The sequence below is a fragment of the Bradysia coprophila genome, unplaced genomic scaffold (assembly GCF_014529535.1).
Source record: "Bradysia coprophila strain Holo2 unplaced genomic scaffold, BU_Bcop_v1 contig_617, whole genome shotgun sequence".
In the NCBI taxonomy this organism is placed as follows: domain Eukaryota; kingdom Metazoa; phylum Arthropoda; class Insecta; order Diptera; family Sciaridae; genus Bradysia; species Bradysia coprophila.
The window spans coordinates 17,984-34,389 of record NW_023503856.1 but is presented as its reverse complement, the minus strand read 5'-3'; the positions used below and the strand labels follow the sequence as shown (position 1 = coordinate 34,389).

Genomic DNA, 16,406 nt, shown 5'->3' with positions numbered 1-16,406 from the left:
CACGTCTGCTAGTTAATTAACTAATTGCATGAGTTTCTTTAGAATCAGATAGTTATCTATTATTGAGAGCGGCCACACAATAAAACGACGAGCTAGGGATCTTAGATAGCGGAATGTCCAGTAAAACTAATGAAGTAAAAGACTTTACGTGTTACAGCATGTTTCATTTTCATTTACATTGCCTAATCACGTAAAGCATTGTACTTCCGAGGTTCCAAGTTGTGTATTTGACAAGTGGGGAATACAGCCCTCCCCTTCGGGTAACACCACACTTATCAAATACACAACTTGGAACCTCGGAAGTAATATACTATTACTGCACATACTATGTTATACTGTAACCTGTCACATCTGTTATCTGTTATCTGCAAAAATAATGAGAAGCTCTGAGTAATACGGCCCTTTCATAGTAAAATACATGTTAAAACAATTGAAGTACAAGATTTGAAATCAACAGATTCAAAATACTTTGATCGATGGAAGTAAAAAACCTGATAATAACTTTGGTCATATGCTTGCTGTCTGTAATAGTTTAAACAGAAAACGTGGCATGGATTTATTGATCACATGTTTTCATTTTTACAAAAGGTTAAATAATGTGGGATCACGTTCTAAAAGACATTTTTGCTTGTATTGATATTGAATACACTTTAAATAAATAAATATAACCAAATTAATGAGAAGAAGGTTCTGTCATTTTGGCTTACAGTTGGATAGCTCCTCTCAGTCAACCAGTGTTTGATTGTGGTCACTAAAAGTAAGTTTCATGCGTGTTGTAAATTTTATATAGAGAGAAATTGTATCTCAGGAATTACAATCATTAAATCTCAATTTTGTGCAGTTATTTCTTTTTGTTATTCTTATAATATTGACAAAACAGCTGAAAGTGATGAAACGTGTGAATGTGTGAAATTGAGATTTGGTGATTGAAGAGAAGAATTGTGACGAAATTAATGAACTATGAACTACGAGTATGTTAGGAAGAAACCATTCCTCAGCTGAGTTTTTTAAAGAAGTCGAAAAACCAACAAGAACCATTTTGAATGAGACATTCGGGGAAGCTAAATGCTGAAAGCTCAAATATTTCACTGATAATGATAATTAGAGCCGATAAATTTGTTATTCAGGTCATGCAAAAAATGCTTTTTTTTATAGCTAATAATGAAAGATTTTATCAAAAACTTTATATCATTTTCTATTAGTTGTGTCATTGAATACTGATTTAAAATTTGCATCACTTCTAAAATGAAAGCAAAATAAAATGATCGAGTCTGGTTTTTGACAATTAAAATTCAATTGTCAAAAACCAGACTCGATCATTTTATTTTACTTTTACCTTATTAGCTAGATATCTCTTCATATTTTTGAACCGTGCACATTTGTGTAGAATTACATCTGAAAGCGTATAGTCGGCATCGACACTTCATCCCAATTCGACTTAAATTCTTATATAATTCAAATATTGTACGTTAACCGGATTTTGTAAAATATCGCCGAAAAAAGATAAAAATGGATTTTAGATTCTTTAGGGCATCGTGGTGGCTACAATTCGTCTATAATGTTGACCATAAGCATTTGCATTCCTACAGACTATCTCATCGCGTTGCCAGGCTTAATAATAAATAAGAACTTTTTTGTTAGCCAGAAAAAAGGACTTTTTATTTGTTAAAATTAATTAATTTATGTGATTTTTTGTCTAACATGGACAAATAAAATTTATTGTTCAAGTTTGTATACTATCTATGTTAATTCATTCGTTAATGAATCGAACTGAGTTGTTGCATAATTTTTCTGTTTTTTTTTTCGATTCTTTTTTTTTGTGAAACATGTCTCTATTATTGTCTATAAGTCAATAAGCTAATAATTATTATTTTTTCATTCAATCAGGAAATTATAAGTTGTGAGATGAACAATTCTTTTTTTACATTTAAGGAAACGTTGCTAGAGTAATGCTCATTGTTTTAATGTAAGAATGTTAAAACATTCTGATCAGACGTAATGAAATAAAAAATATGAAAGATAAAAAATATCGTTAATCTGGTGTGGTGGAATTATGTGCCAATTAGCAGTTTTGTGAGAAAATCTACCGAAATTATTTTCGTTGTATAACCGACCATAAAAACCACACGCATAAAATTATATAACTTGGCTATTATATTATTATTGTCCGTCCATATGCATACATTTAGCGAAAATAAACCAATAAATGATCCAGAATTTTATTTCTACCTATAAATTCTAAAATAAATAATTGAAGAAAAAAATGTCTTATGCAACGATCTAACTATAGCCGAACAAGGTAATATGCAAATTTATCTAATTAATTCAAACTATCCTCCTAAATCTCATCAACAAAAAAAGAACATGTCCCATTATAAGCCTTTCATTATTGGAAATTCAAATTTCGATAGACAAGATGCCGACATTAATTTCACAAACCATGATCTTGAACTTGATTGTAGCATTGTATAAATTTGTGATAAGGCATTAACTCAGAACATCGATTTTTTGTTAATTAAAAAAACCCAAACTACAAAAAAACAAAAAGAAAAAGAAAGAAACGAAACGTAGAAATACACACACATTCGTATATGAGGCATTACGAAATCGATGGAGAAAAAAAAATGTTGTGTAACATTGGAGATGTTAGCAAATTAAATTAAATTACGCTAAAAGTATCAGTGGCGATGCATATAATTATTAAATTATATTGAGATAAATCATTTCGTTAATACATAGAAAAACTTAGCGATCTATCAAATATTTGTTATAATATCAATTTGTTTGATCAAATTCAAAATTTTAAATCGTTTTCACACCTAAATCGTTGTGTACAAACGATTGCGCTATGTACCATTAATAGTTGGATAGTTTTACCATGAAATAATATCGTTTTAAACGCGGTCTTAAAATGAATTTTCAATGTGAATAGAGCATAAATGGGTGTAATTAATGTATCAACTTGATTGACCATTGGCCGAGAAATATAATTGATTTTTAAGTTCGAATTTCCACAATTTATCAATGAACGAAGGTTAAAATATGAACTATTCTGCCTTTTCTTTCGTTTTAAGATTGTAGAAGAATGGGCATTTCGGAAAACCTTATAGACGTAAATTATTGATTTGTATGAATTTAGTTAAAGTTAAGTCTGAAGTGGAAATGGTTGATGTGGACCTAAAGCCACGAGAAATAAAATGTAAAAATGTGTACTTTCGACACAAAAAAAACAAGCGAAATCAACGCACTTCAAGCATGAGTGGTACTCTAAATATAGTACTGAAACTAGACAGTGTATCATACAAACGTAGAACACTGTAAAAGCAATTTCACGCAGTTCCAGTTCGTAAGTTTGCGGAATGTGCAACCAAAATTATTTACATGTTACATGCGTCTGAAACCGTACTTTTCGTGTTTCAAGCACTATTTTCGACGCCCTCATAACTCGGGATAAAAATGAAAAGTCTCTTTTTCGTGTGTTTATTGACCTCGGCTTCGCAAAAAAAAATCAACAAAATTCACACGAAACTCTACTTTTCATCTTTTTATCCCTAGTCATGTAAAGTACTATTTAATAAGTCGCCTGAAATATAGGTTCTACGAACATACACATACCCACACGGAAAATTCGTGGATTTCGTTAAAGGCTGTGTAACTTATAATGTAGCTGCAGTTCTTATAATATAGCTGCGAGACTTATAAAAATATAGCTACTGAACGCATATCCTATTAATTTTGGTTATTTACCTGCAATGTGAGTTACACAACTATATTATAGATTACAGAGCTACATTATGCATCGACAACACATGTTATAGCTAGGATTTGCATATTGTGGCTGTGTACTCTATATCATAGCTGTGTAACGCATATTTGACGTATGAAAAATATAGCTGTGTGCTGCATATCAGAAAATGTATGGGACCATGCATTCAAGTTGTGATTTGTACTGACGCTTGGTCGGACTCAATGTTAACAGATAAAGAAAAATCGTAAAATAGCTTGGCTGATTTTAATAAAGCTTGATTGTCAGGTTATAGAAATACCTCTTCAATAGTCAAAATCCGTGGAAACACAGACGAATGAAAGTATATATCCGTATATATCAGAAATGTCAATACATTACAAACGAATTAAGCCAAGTAACTGCTCCCAAATGTCAAACTAGGCATTTCACAGAAAACAATTGAATGGGCGATTCTTCACGCAGGCAGTCTCAATTCACTTTCTTTCAGAACCTGAAACAATGCTCCAATGACAACTCACCAAAGTAAAAATGCTAAATATGAAAACTACAGACTTGAATTAGGCTGTGTGCCTTATAATATAGCTGCAGAATTTATATTGCGGTAACAACGCTTCGAAATAAGAACGTGTTAAAGCACAAGCAAAATTAGCACAGCAGTAGCATAGTTGACGGTCGGATTATCAGGTTAAGCATCAATGGGCGCGGTTAGTACTTGGATGGGTGACCGCAAAATTCATGAAAGTTTAGGAAAAATGTTTATTTCTCGAGATAGATTTGAAACGCGTCTCACAGCTATAATATAAGCTACACAGCTATTTTAGCTACAGTCTTCGCAATATGCATTACACAGCTATATATATGCCAAAAAATGGGGGTGCTAAGTCCACTTATAGATCTCACACACATATTGGGATTTTCCGTGCATGTACACATGAAGTTTGAGTAAAAAGAAACTTACGAAGTCAAGCTATAATTTTTACACAAAATATCGAATTCAAGCAATCAGAAAGCTGAATTTTTGGTTGACGAATTGGAAATATTTTACACGGTCTCTTCTGACTACGGAGCTATGCGTAAACATTTTGTTTTTGTCAATGTTGTCAAGCAAATTTGAAATCTAATTTGAAAACTCATTTTGAAAAAAAAAATAGCGTATGCGATACACGGTGTATGTCTGCTCTGCATATTAATAATGCTTGATTTCCACTTACCAAAAAAGTACTCCGTGCAAGAGACAAAATTGAATTTTTTCAATTTTTGCTTTGTTTATTTTACAGCTCGCTCTCTCACGTAGTACTTTTTGTTGAGTGTAAACCATACTTAATCTGAATCTGAATCTGAATTATATTTATCATATTTTGGTATCAATGCACTTCAAGCAAAAGTGTTTTTAATGACATCGCAGCTATCACAGTACTATTTTGTATGAAAAAAGAGTCAAAAGTTTACAGTGCCAAAGTTTGTTCGATAGTTTCAGTTCCAGTTTCAGTACTCTTTTTAGAGTAGCACTTATGCGCTTGAAGTGCGTTGTTGATTTCCATTTTATACTAGTTTGTGTATTCGATACATGATATACAACATAGGCGAACTCTTTAAGTCATTTATCACGAGGTCATAAAAACATGTTTTTCACAAACATATTCAGAATATCAGAAAGGTCGCACCCGAAGAATTTAATTTTTACTAAGAAGTCTTCTTAAATTCAAGTTTAAGGAGTTATTTTACGAAACCGCTCAAAGTTTACACCTACAAGGGGTATGTTTTTCAATGGAGATAAGCTCAGATTTAAATGTATTTTTCAAACGGTATGTCTGCTGCTGTTCCCAACTCATGAACCATGTACAATATTTGACATTACAACACTTACATTTATAATGGAAACAGAATGCAAAAATCATAATAACTTTTGCGATATTAGTTTACCACTTAGCCAAGTGGAATTGTGGATAAATTTCAAAATGACTAAAAAGTTTACGCTCTGGGACTCTGGATCATATTTGATGACCCGTTGTCGTTTCACAGAGTCTAACTATTTTTTTTAATTCTCCGAAAAAATTTTATAATAACAATGCACTTACTTTTATAAAATTTCATCACCTCAATCCTTCATATCACTCTATACGAAAATAATTTATTTTAATTAATTCAGATATTCGCATAAAAATTTGTCGATAAAAAACAGAAATCTTCTTAAATCGATCTGAAATACTCTAGCATTGAATTCACAAACAAAAAGTGCAGACCGATAAAATTTTTTGTTTTATAATTATCTAGTCGAACCAGCTCTGAACGAATTCCGAACTTTAGATGCAGAACAATTTTTTCCCTACTGTTACACAATAGCACGACTTTTCTTTTTCTTCACTATTGATGGCTAAATGTAAAAGTGATTTTTACACTCAGTCTGTTTTCACTTTCTACCGAAAGAATTGACAAATCGGAGAGAAGATACATTTTGCCGGTCTGAAATTAAGAAGTTGTTTTTTTCGCCGATGATTTCAAATGAAATTCTACAAATTAATTGAGTTCGCAAATTTTATTACTGATTTCGTGTCGATACAATCACACTATTTTCGAAAATCATGGATGGTAACTTTTTAATCAAAATGACGGAAATGTAATAGTTTCTTATTTTCCGGGAACTTTGTAATCGTATCCGTTGGCATCATCAAAAGTAGCTGCTGGTGCTGGCTCTGGTTGGAATTGTTGTGGAGCTGGCTGGTATTGTGGTTGAGGAGCTGGTTGGTATTGTGGTTGTGGAGCTGGCTGATATTGAGGCTGTGGAGCTGGCTGATATTGTGGTTGTGGAGCTGGCTGATATTGGGGCTGTGGAGCTGGCTGGAAATTTTGTGGTGGCGGTGGTGGTGGTGGAGGAGCAGGTGGTCCTGCTGGTGGAATGTATTGGTTCGATGGTTCTTGTGCAGGCGGCAAATATGAGCGCTCAACATTTGTTCCGCCGAACAAATGGGATACATCTCCGCTAACAACTGCAATAGCAGCGAGGCAAACAATGAGCAATTTCTGTGGGACAAAAATATGGCATCAGTATCGTTTGTCATTTTATGAGAAAGAAAGTAAAGAAAATCGACATCAGTATCAATATCACAAACAACAAAATTTTGTCTCGGAACTTTTACTAGTCTATTCTACTAGTCTATGAAAAGGATTTAGGTTTATTCTCACCATTTTCAAAATTTTCACAGATGAACTGAACAAAGCAAAGAACGTCTTAGCTGGTACTGTTACTGTTCCAGAATAATTGTCGATTAACAATTTCGGCTTATTTATATCGTTTGCAAATATGTGCAAACGCACCTAATGAGCATGTAAACCGGTTGCTGTTTCATGGTATAGAATATTGTTTTAACGAGTACATAACAAAAAAATGTAACAAAAAAATAAAAACGGTTTGATGCCATTTATTATACCCTACCCATAACGAGTGATACAGTGGACTAGCATTTTAGGATGTATAAAAGGAAAAAAAAAAGTTTCAGAATAGTCTTTGGAAGAGTCAGATTTTTGATGAACATTAAAAATCCTTGCATGGTGTTTCTGAGCCGTCCTTTCCGATTTTTGTCAATTTTCACTGAAATATAAAGAATTTTTCCGGGACTTTTGAAATTGGTTAAACATCACTAAGTGCTACCAATTCCACTATTGAATGATTTTTGTACATGGTTAGTGGTATATTGGATGATTTGAATCAAAATTAGAGTTATGTCGCACAAACTGGCTTATATATTTCTACCAGAGTGAAATAAACCTGACAGGAAGAACCGATATGTGGAATCAATTCGGATGAATTACATGTAGCTACATGGATTGCTAAATCAGTGAAACATACGGTTTCTGGTATAAAATAGTTATACAACCGAGTGATAAATGCTTTTTTAGGCACTAGATGTGGAGACCGCAGGTCGAGTGTGACAATATACATCGTGTGCCTAAAAAATCATCTATCACCGAGTTGTATACAACGTTTTTCGCAATAAAGGCAACGGAAGGTCCTACTTTTCGTCACTTGTTTCGAAAAAGATTTTTTTCTTTAAATGTTCTAAGATCTTATTAATAAGTATTATATTAAACGTTGAAATAAAAAAATACAAATTCGGAGATATTTAAATCAAAAGCGCAGAAGATAACGAAGATATCTTTCTTTTACGAACTTTATATCTGCGTTTTTGAATTTTTTATCTGCCGTTTATTACGATCCCATTAATAAAAGAAGGCTCTACATATAATAAAGAACGGAAACCTCACCTTCGGGATTCATAAATTCGCAGCTAAAAAAAGCCGAAGAATTGTTTCAGAAAAGGCGGACCACAATTTTATAGGTTCTTCTGAGGGATTCTTTTGAAAACGAACCTATCGAAATCGGACGCATTTTTCATAGGACTTTTTGATATGTACCTTGAACGGTATTGGTCCCTAGAAGTTAAAACTGCTAGAATTGTAAGAGATGTAAGAGCGGAAGAGATGTAAAAACATGTACTTTTCTTATGGAGTCCATTCCAGATATAGGAAAGCTACGTAATCGTTTGTAGTGTCGTAGGAAAGGTAATTGCGAGTACTTTCTCATTAGGATTAAAATTCATCTACACTGAGATACAAGCAAGTACAAAGTGTTTAATTGATAGAAGTTTCTTTTTTTTTAAATTTTCGATCAAATGTAAGATTTGATCGATAAAAGAAGATGAAAAGAAGGTTGTACATAGAATAAAAGCTGACAGTCGAGGGCGAGGGTGTACAAAATCATTGTTTCTGACGAAATGGACTTTTTGTGCACAGAATAGACTTTGTGTAAAAATAGCAGAAAGACCGAGCTTTCCGACGACACCAAACATGCATGAGTAGTGACACGATGAATGTACCTTTTAAGGATAAATTTGAGAATTGGTTCAAAGATCAACGAACACGGAAACAATTTGATAAAAAAAATTCTGTAGCATATAAGGCTGACACACGTTTTCGCTGTCAGCGAACATAGCTCAATATAAAATAATGTAATTCTGTTTTCTCTTCGCTCTGACTACAAAACGTCAATCTTGTTGGAATTACCAGTTTTCTTCGTAAAAATATGTTTTGCACAAACATCTTCACAATATCGGAAAGGTCACACCCGATGAATTTAATTTTTACGAAGGAATCAAGGATAATTCAAGTTTACGAAGTATTTTTACGAAACCGCGTAAACTTTGTGTCTACACCTACAACGAATAAGGTTTTTGTTCTAACCGCTTTCACTTGAAATAAGCTCAGATTTAAAATCTATTGTCTACCGGTATGCATGCTTTTGTTCGCAACTCATGATGTATTTTTACATTACTTTACTTACATTTATAATGGGATCAGAATTCTAAAATCATAATAACTTTTGCAAAACTTGGTATTTTTAATAAGAAAACTAATATTAGCTGACCATTCAGCGAAGTGGAATTGTGGTTTTAAATTTAAGAAAACACAAAAATGTTTACACTCTAAAACTCTGGATCATGCACTGAAAACCCGAAATGGATGTGTCCCGCATATTTGGACTTGGCATACTGTATCAAGTTTTACTTCCATTATTCCTGTGTTACTTACAATTATAGTTGTGTAATGAATGTGAAACAACTATAATTGAGTAGAGCTATGCACTAACCGTCACAAAAAGACATTTCCCAAAAAAAAATTTCGGTTCATGCATATCTCTCCTCAATAATAAGTTACACATCTATAAGATAACTCCTATCTAACTGACTTAAGCGAATCTTTTTTTAAAGTTTTCTAGAAAAATCTGCACAACCCTTATTTAGACATCATTTGTACACTAAGTTTCAAGATGTAAAATATATCAGTCTATTTCGTGTGTAGTGGATCTTTAATCTGGTTGTCATTGCAATCAATAGTTCTAATTCTAAGGACGTTAATGATAATCTGAGATTCATATCATACTGCAATTAGATCGTTTACAAATCACACATTGCTAAATCAAATTTCATTGATATGCGATGAAGTCTTTCGTATGTTCGTTGTTTGTTATAACCAAGGTGGATATATTTTTTTATATCGTTGCTAGAACGTACAACACGATGGATTTGATTAGCTTAACACTTGTAAAATTACATCAGCACTTCCGTTCTTCATACACGGGGTTGATATAATTGCTTAAATTCGCATTAAAAGTTCTCGATAAAAAACAGATAGATCTGACATACTTTTATTTTGAATGTATAAACATCTGGGTGAAGACCTATAAAATTACTAATTTTCTCTTTTATTGTCTCGTCGATGCAGAGATGATACCTGAACGATCTTTAAACTTGAACATGCACAATTAATTGATGCCTACTTTCACATCGCACTTTAATCTCTCAAAGGAGTAAAACGATCCTTGCTTCCCTTTGAAATTGATTTTTTAACAAGTGTGGGCTCAGCTCTTTTTCACTGTATCCTTTATCCTTGGTAGGTAACTTCTTTTTCCAGAAAGACCTAATATCGGGAAAAATACGTTTTTCCGGTCTAAAAGTAAGCAGTTTTTTTTCGCCGACGATTTCAAATAAAATTCCACAAATTAATTGAGTTCGCAAATTTTATTACTGATTTCGTGTCGATACAATCACACTATTTTCGAAAATCTTGGATGGTAACTGTTTAATCAAAATGACGGAAATGGAATAGATTCTTATTTTCCGGGAACTTTGTAATCGTATCCGTTGACATCATCGAAAGTAGCAGCTGGGGCTGGCTCTGGTTGGAATTGTTGTTGTGGAGCTGGTTGGTATTGTGGTTGTGGAGCTGGTTGGAATTGTTGTGGTGGCGGTGGTGGTGGTGGTGGAGGTGGTGGTGGTGCATATTGAGGCACTGGAGCTGGTTGATATTGCTGCTGTGCTGGTTCGTGTTGTGGTGGTCCTGCTGGTGGAATGTATTGGTTCGATGGTTCTTGTGCAGGTGGTAAATATGAGCGCTCAACATTTGTTCCGCCGAACAAATGGGATACATCTCCGCTAACAACTGCAATTGCAGCGAGGCAAACAATGAGCAATTTCTGTCGAACAAAAATATGGCATCAGTATCGTTTGTCATTTTATGAAAATGAAAATCAGCACCAGTATGTGATATTGATAACAACAAAATTTTGTTTTAGAACTTTTACTAGTCCATTCAATATTCAATTCTTACAATTCAATATTCTTACCATTTTCAAAATTTTTCACAGAGATGAACTGAACAAAGCAAAGAAGATTACGTCTTAGCTGGCTGTTCCAGAATAATTGTTTATTAACAATTTCGGCTTATTTATATCATTTGCCAATATGTGCAAAAGCACCTAATGAGCATGTAAACCGGTTGCGACTTTCTGGTATAGAATATTGTTTAATGAGTATACAACAAAAAAATTGAACAAAAAATTAGAAACGGTTTGCCGCCATTCATTATACCCTACACATAACGAGTGATACAGTGGACTAGTGTTCAAAGCACTTTGGGATGTATAAAGGGAAAAATAAGTTTTAGAAAAAGATTTGAAAAAGGCAAATTTTTCCTGAACATTGAAAAAAGAAACCATTACAAGGATCTTTGATTCGTCTCTTCCGACTTTTGTCGATTTTCACGGAAAATATAAGAAGTTTTCACATTACACTTGTTTTGTTTTTACTGTTTGTGCCAATTTGAGAAACTATTTTTTTCGCTAAATGATTATTTCAATTCTTTCCGGGACTTTTAAAAGTAGGTTAGGCATCACTAAGTTCTACTAATCGTAATAAAAGAATCTCTAAAACATAAATTTGCAAAGCTCTCCATGCAAAGTGGGTGAGTTTGATTTACTATCGAATGATTTCGGTAGATGATTGGATTAGTGGTAAATTCTTTATATAACGTATATTGGATGATTGAGAAAAAATTATGTTAATATGCCTCAAACTGGCTTAAAATGTATCTACCCGAAATGAACTGAGTTTAACACTGTATCAATGAAACGAACCGTTTTTGAACGGTGAGCTTGAACTAAGTCTAAATAAAAAGGTGATGCATATGGAATTTTGTGACGGAAAATTGTTTTTAGGGTCAAGACCATACTTCTTTGTTCTGGCGTAATTGACAAAAACGACCAGTTCCCATAAATTTGTTCTAAAATTGTTCTATGGTATGCCCCTAAAAACGTTTAGTTTTTTTTTATAGCTCCAATGTTGTTTGCATTTTTCAATCAATTCTGTGCTTCAAAAAGATTCCATAAAAAACATCACGTAGAACAAATTTTGCTCATAAACATGTGTCCCGTCCGTCTACGAAAAATAAAATGAGGCCTGTTTGTAACAATCGTTTTTTCATCAACTTTGAAAGGATTCTAAAAATGTATGGAAAATGTCGTATTTGTTAAAAATTTGCTCGCGTGTAAACTGTAAAGCGCATATGTATCAACTTTTTTATTTAGACTTGGTTCAAGCTCACCGTGTTTGGTCTAATAGATAGAAGTTTTTTTTTCGATCAAATGTAAGATCTGATCGATAAAAGAATATAATGAAAAGAAGGTTCTACATAAAATAAAGAGCGTGCAGCCCAGGGCCAGTTACTGGAAACCTCACCTACAGAATTTTATAAATCTTATCTGAAAAAAAGCTTAAAAATAGAATTTTACGATCGTTTCATTTTCACAGCGTTACGTAACGTTTTTATAGCACTATGGACATTGCGTATGATACAAAAAGTATAAAATCGCAATGAATTGACAATTTACCGAATGAATTTTTTCTGGTTGAAAATTGCATCAATATGCAACCTTAACTTAATAATGGGCCTTTTTTTCATCTCGGAAAATATTAGAAATATTTTAGAATTTTATAGATTTCTCGTTTAAAAAGCGCACTTTTTCTGACCGCAAACCTCGATATAAAAAAGCCTTTGGGATTAGCGTGTAAACATCACTGTTTGCCTTATATATAAGCCAATATCGAACCACCTGAAATCAGGCGAAAGCGAGCACTACTGAGAGACTACCAGAAAGCTGCCGCCAATCCGAATGTACCACTGTACCACGACATACAACATCCGACCATACAACGGTTGAAATCAAGACTCACACCAAGTGAAACAGCGAGGGAAATGTCGTCGAGGAATGTGGACTTGACCACACAATGGAAGGTCGCTTGGCCGGAATCGACTAATCCGAGTACAATTTTCGACATCAACACACATTCCAGCCGTTCAATTGAGTTTATGATGCCACGTAAAGCTTGGTGCAACTTAAATCGGCTACGTACAGGCCATGGTAGATGCAATTACATGCTGCATAAATGGAATTACGTCGATGATCCCGGCTGTGTGTGTGGCGAACAATATCAAACCACCGACCACCTGCTACTCAATTGTCCCGTGTTTTCGTACCAGGGGCCTATCGAAGACATTAAATCAACGACGCCGCATGCACTAAAATGGCTGGATTCGCTCCAGTTGTAATGGAATTTGGTTGCCGAGCAAACCGTGTTTTTTTGTTTTGATTTTGTTCTGATTTATTTTTGCTTGACGACAAAGATTTGTTAATTTTTGAAAGGTTTTGTACTTATGCTGTAGAGGGAAAGGAAGAGAACCATACGCTAAATAAATAAATAAGCCAATACATAAGCTTTATGGTCGAGTATATAAAGTTTTATAGTTGAACTGCCAAGGTACATAGATGACACGTTTATCTACACTCAGAATGTGTGTTTTGTTTTTGGTCAAATAAAGTGCGTTTAAGCGCTTAACATATAAAATTTTTTATCGCATACGCGGTGTGATTCCCCGAAAAAATTATTCACCTAGGATATATAAACAAACATTATACTTCTGTAAATTGTCAAAGTGTCATTCGCATATCTTGTTGTCTCGTTTTCGCTTATGCGATAATATATATTATGCACCTGTTGCCAAGATTGGTATTTTGACGTGTAGGACATTATTGCCCTAGCCAAAGGCGTGGGTCATAATGCCTACACGTCAAAATAACAGTCTGGCAATAGGTGCATATCATATTTTATCTGTCGAGAACAGATATATCGAGATAAACAAAAACTCCCTAGAAGGATAAGCTCGAGATTATCGTTCTAGACAGATAAAAAAGAATATGCACGTATGACAAGCCGTCTCGGCAAGCCTCGACCGCTTTTGTCATACGTGCATAATATTTATTATTCTACAAGAATTGTGTGGGCATTTTATGTTCGAGAAATGGTAAATGGTTCAAAGCGAAGTATAAATAACTATTAAAAGTCCTCAATGTTCCAGTCAATAAAGTGTTTCCAGGTTATAACATTTTGGCTCAAAAGTTCAAAATCCCTAAACGAATTCAAATTTCACGCCAAAATATCATAGACTGGGAAGCACTTAGATGACTGGGAACATCGGCGACTTAAAATTTTAAATTTTGTTTTGTTGTAAAAATTGTTTCAGAAAAAGTCCACATAAGTTAATACAGCAGGCTCAATTAGATTTTTTAATAAAATAAAGAAAAGAACTTAAAAACTGGTGAATACAAAATTGAAATGACTGCCCTAATTGTGATCATTATATTACAGGGAGAGAAAAGTGAAATTCGACATGTTTTCTGTTTTTGGAATTGTTGTGGCTTGTCAAAGCACTGTCAAGCACCGAAGCTGACTTTGAGATCACTCAATTAGAAGGCCAAAAACACACCTGTTGACTATTTTTTTAAATTTTTTGATAGCCATTGTATGAAAAAGAATAGCCAACTTTGATCGGTTCAGTCCTCTATTTGAGTGACGTCAAAGTCAGCTTCGGTGCTAGACAGTGCGTTGGGCTTGTACATGATTTGACACAAAATTTGTTTAACAAATGAAAATCTTGATTTTTATTGGTTCAACGAAATTTTTGTGGAATCAATTACAAACCACAACAGCTTCAAAAATTATAAGGGTCACTACACATATAGTTTGTAATGGAGAATATAAGTTAGAAATGTAACATTTCTCAACTGATGCACTTTCTCTCCTATAATTTCCTCAAAGAATAAAAGTTTCTCTTATAATTGCTACAACTTTAACTCAATCAAGGCAAGTGTAAATATTTCTTCCTAAAACACCTCAATGAAATTACATTCCTCTCAAGTATAAGAAATTTGCTGTAATTCCTGATTTTTCTTCTTTGCGTTCATGGTGTATCACAGACCTTGTACAATATTACATTTTTCTTACCCCTAAACTCTACTGTGTGATCGCTGAAGCTGAAGTATAGCATTGTCTGATTAACGAGCAAGGAACAAAGCATAAGACATTTTCAATCAATCAACTCTGCCAAGATGTTCATTCATATAAGCCATCAAACTAATCACCTAACAAAATTATAATAATGATCCATAAACGAAATACCATTGAAAAAACGCATAATTAAGTTCAAAATCACAACCTTTAAATTATAAACAAACCACGGCGTTATTTTTAAATACACTTCCCATAATTTCTATTTTCAGGTTGTTGTGTTGAGGGAAAAGGTTCTAAAATAAATATACGAAATGAAACGTTCAACCTTAAGTCATTTTTACGCCAACTAATAATTCAGAATAAATTGGATATTTCACTGTTCCGACGTGTCGGCGCGGCGTTGTGAGTCTATTTTCAAGTGTATATATAAAAATATTCTCGTGCATTTTTAATACAAAAATTGACGAATATTTGTTTGAAAAATTGTAGCAAAGAAGTCATTGCCGGTTTGTTAAAAAAAAAATTAGTTTTCAATACTCTTGTTCTTGTTAAGACGTTTTTTTTTAAAATTTTCAACTCATCGGTTCTAAGTGGTGATCGTGGTGATGGATATTTTTTTAACAAATAAAAAAAAACTTTAAAATATATGACATCGCAGCATACATCAGCTCCGAATCAATATTATGCGATCATACGTTTTTATTTAATATTCACGTCATCGTTATAACGAGGATAACGTTTTCTTTCTTTCTCAACGGATCTTATACAGTTTTTTTTTGTTTTGCTATTAACGATATATCTGGGACTGATTAATTCAGCGTACACTTCGGCCTGACAATTTGGCGGTTAGCCAGAAACTCTAAAAAATGTTTACGAATATTAATTTGGTGATTTATTAATAATATCAAAAATTGAATTGTGACTTTAACTAAAGAACCACTTAGATTCACCGCTCACTAGTGGAAGAGGTTTATACATTTTCTTATTGTGTAAATTTTTAACGATGTCCTTTGTTAAGTTTTCAAAAGATTTATTACTCGGTTCGTTTCATGCATGGTGTATTATTTTTGAATTGGATACCCATTGTGTGTGATGTGATAACAATATAATCTACAGCTATGACGAAAAAAATGTCATTTTGTATATTATTTTCGTATGAGTCAATCGAATGAAACATGAGGAAGTGGCAAATATAAAAGATTTTTTTTTGGAAACTGATATTTCAGTACATATACTCAAAAAAAAAATAATAACTGGAAATATGGGTGGGTACATCGGACTAGAGGATTTTTTGTGTATTCATTCAAAAAATTTTTAGTATCAAACCGACATGTTGTCTGTCATTAGAGCTGGACTGGTATATTGAAAATGGATGGATAAATTGTCGAAAACTTTTTGAAAAATGTTGCGGTTCAGTCAATGTACGATTTAACAGCAATCTGAAACAAAATTGTGTGCATCAACGATGTGGTATTTCA

General features: G+C 33.4%; 2 protein-coding genes across 3 annotated transcripts in view; one reads left to right on the top strand and one right to left on the bottom strand.

Annotated features, from left to right (window-relative positions):
• The window catches only part of LOC119083397, a 51,846-nt gene that overhangs the window by 28,415 nt on the left and 7,025 nt on the right, over positions 1-16,406 (top strand). The gene's annotated exons all lie outside the window — the stretch shown is intronic.
• Positions 6,265-11,075, bottom strand: LOC119083400 (vegetative cell wall protein gp1-like). The gene is made up of 4 exons (XM_037193118.1): positions 10,929-11,075; positions 10,419-10,778; positions 6,932-7,063; positions 6,265-6,769 (listed from the first exon to the last, which is right to left on the bottom strand). The coding sequence occupies exons 1-4, from the start codon at positions 10,929-10,931 to the stop codon at positions 6,377-6,379; spliced, it is 888 nt and encodes a 295-aa protein (XP_037049013.1). The 5' UTR covers positions 10,932-11,075; the 3' UTR covers positions 6,265-6,376.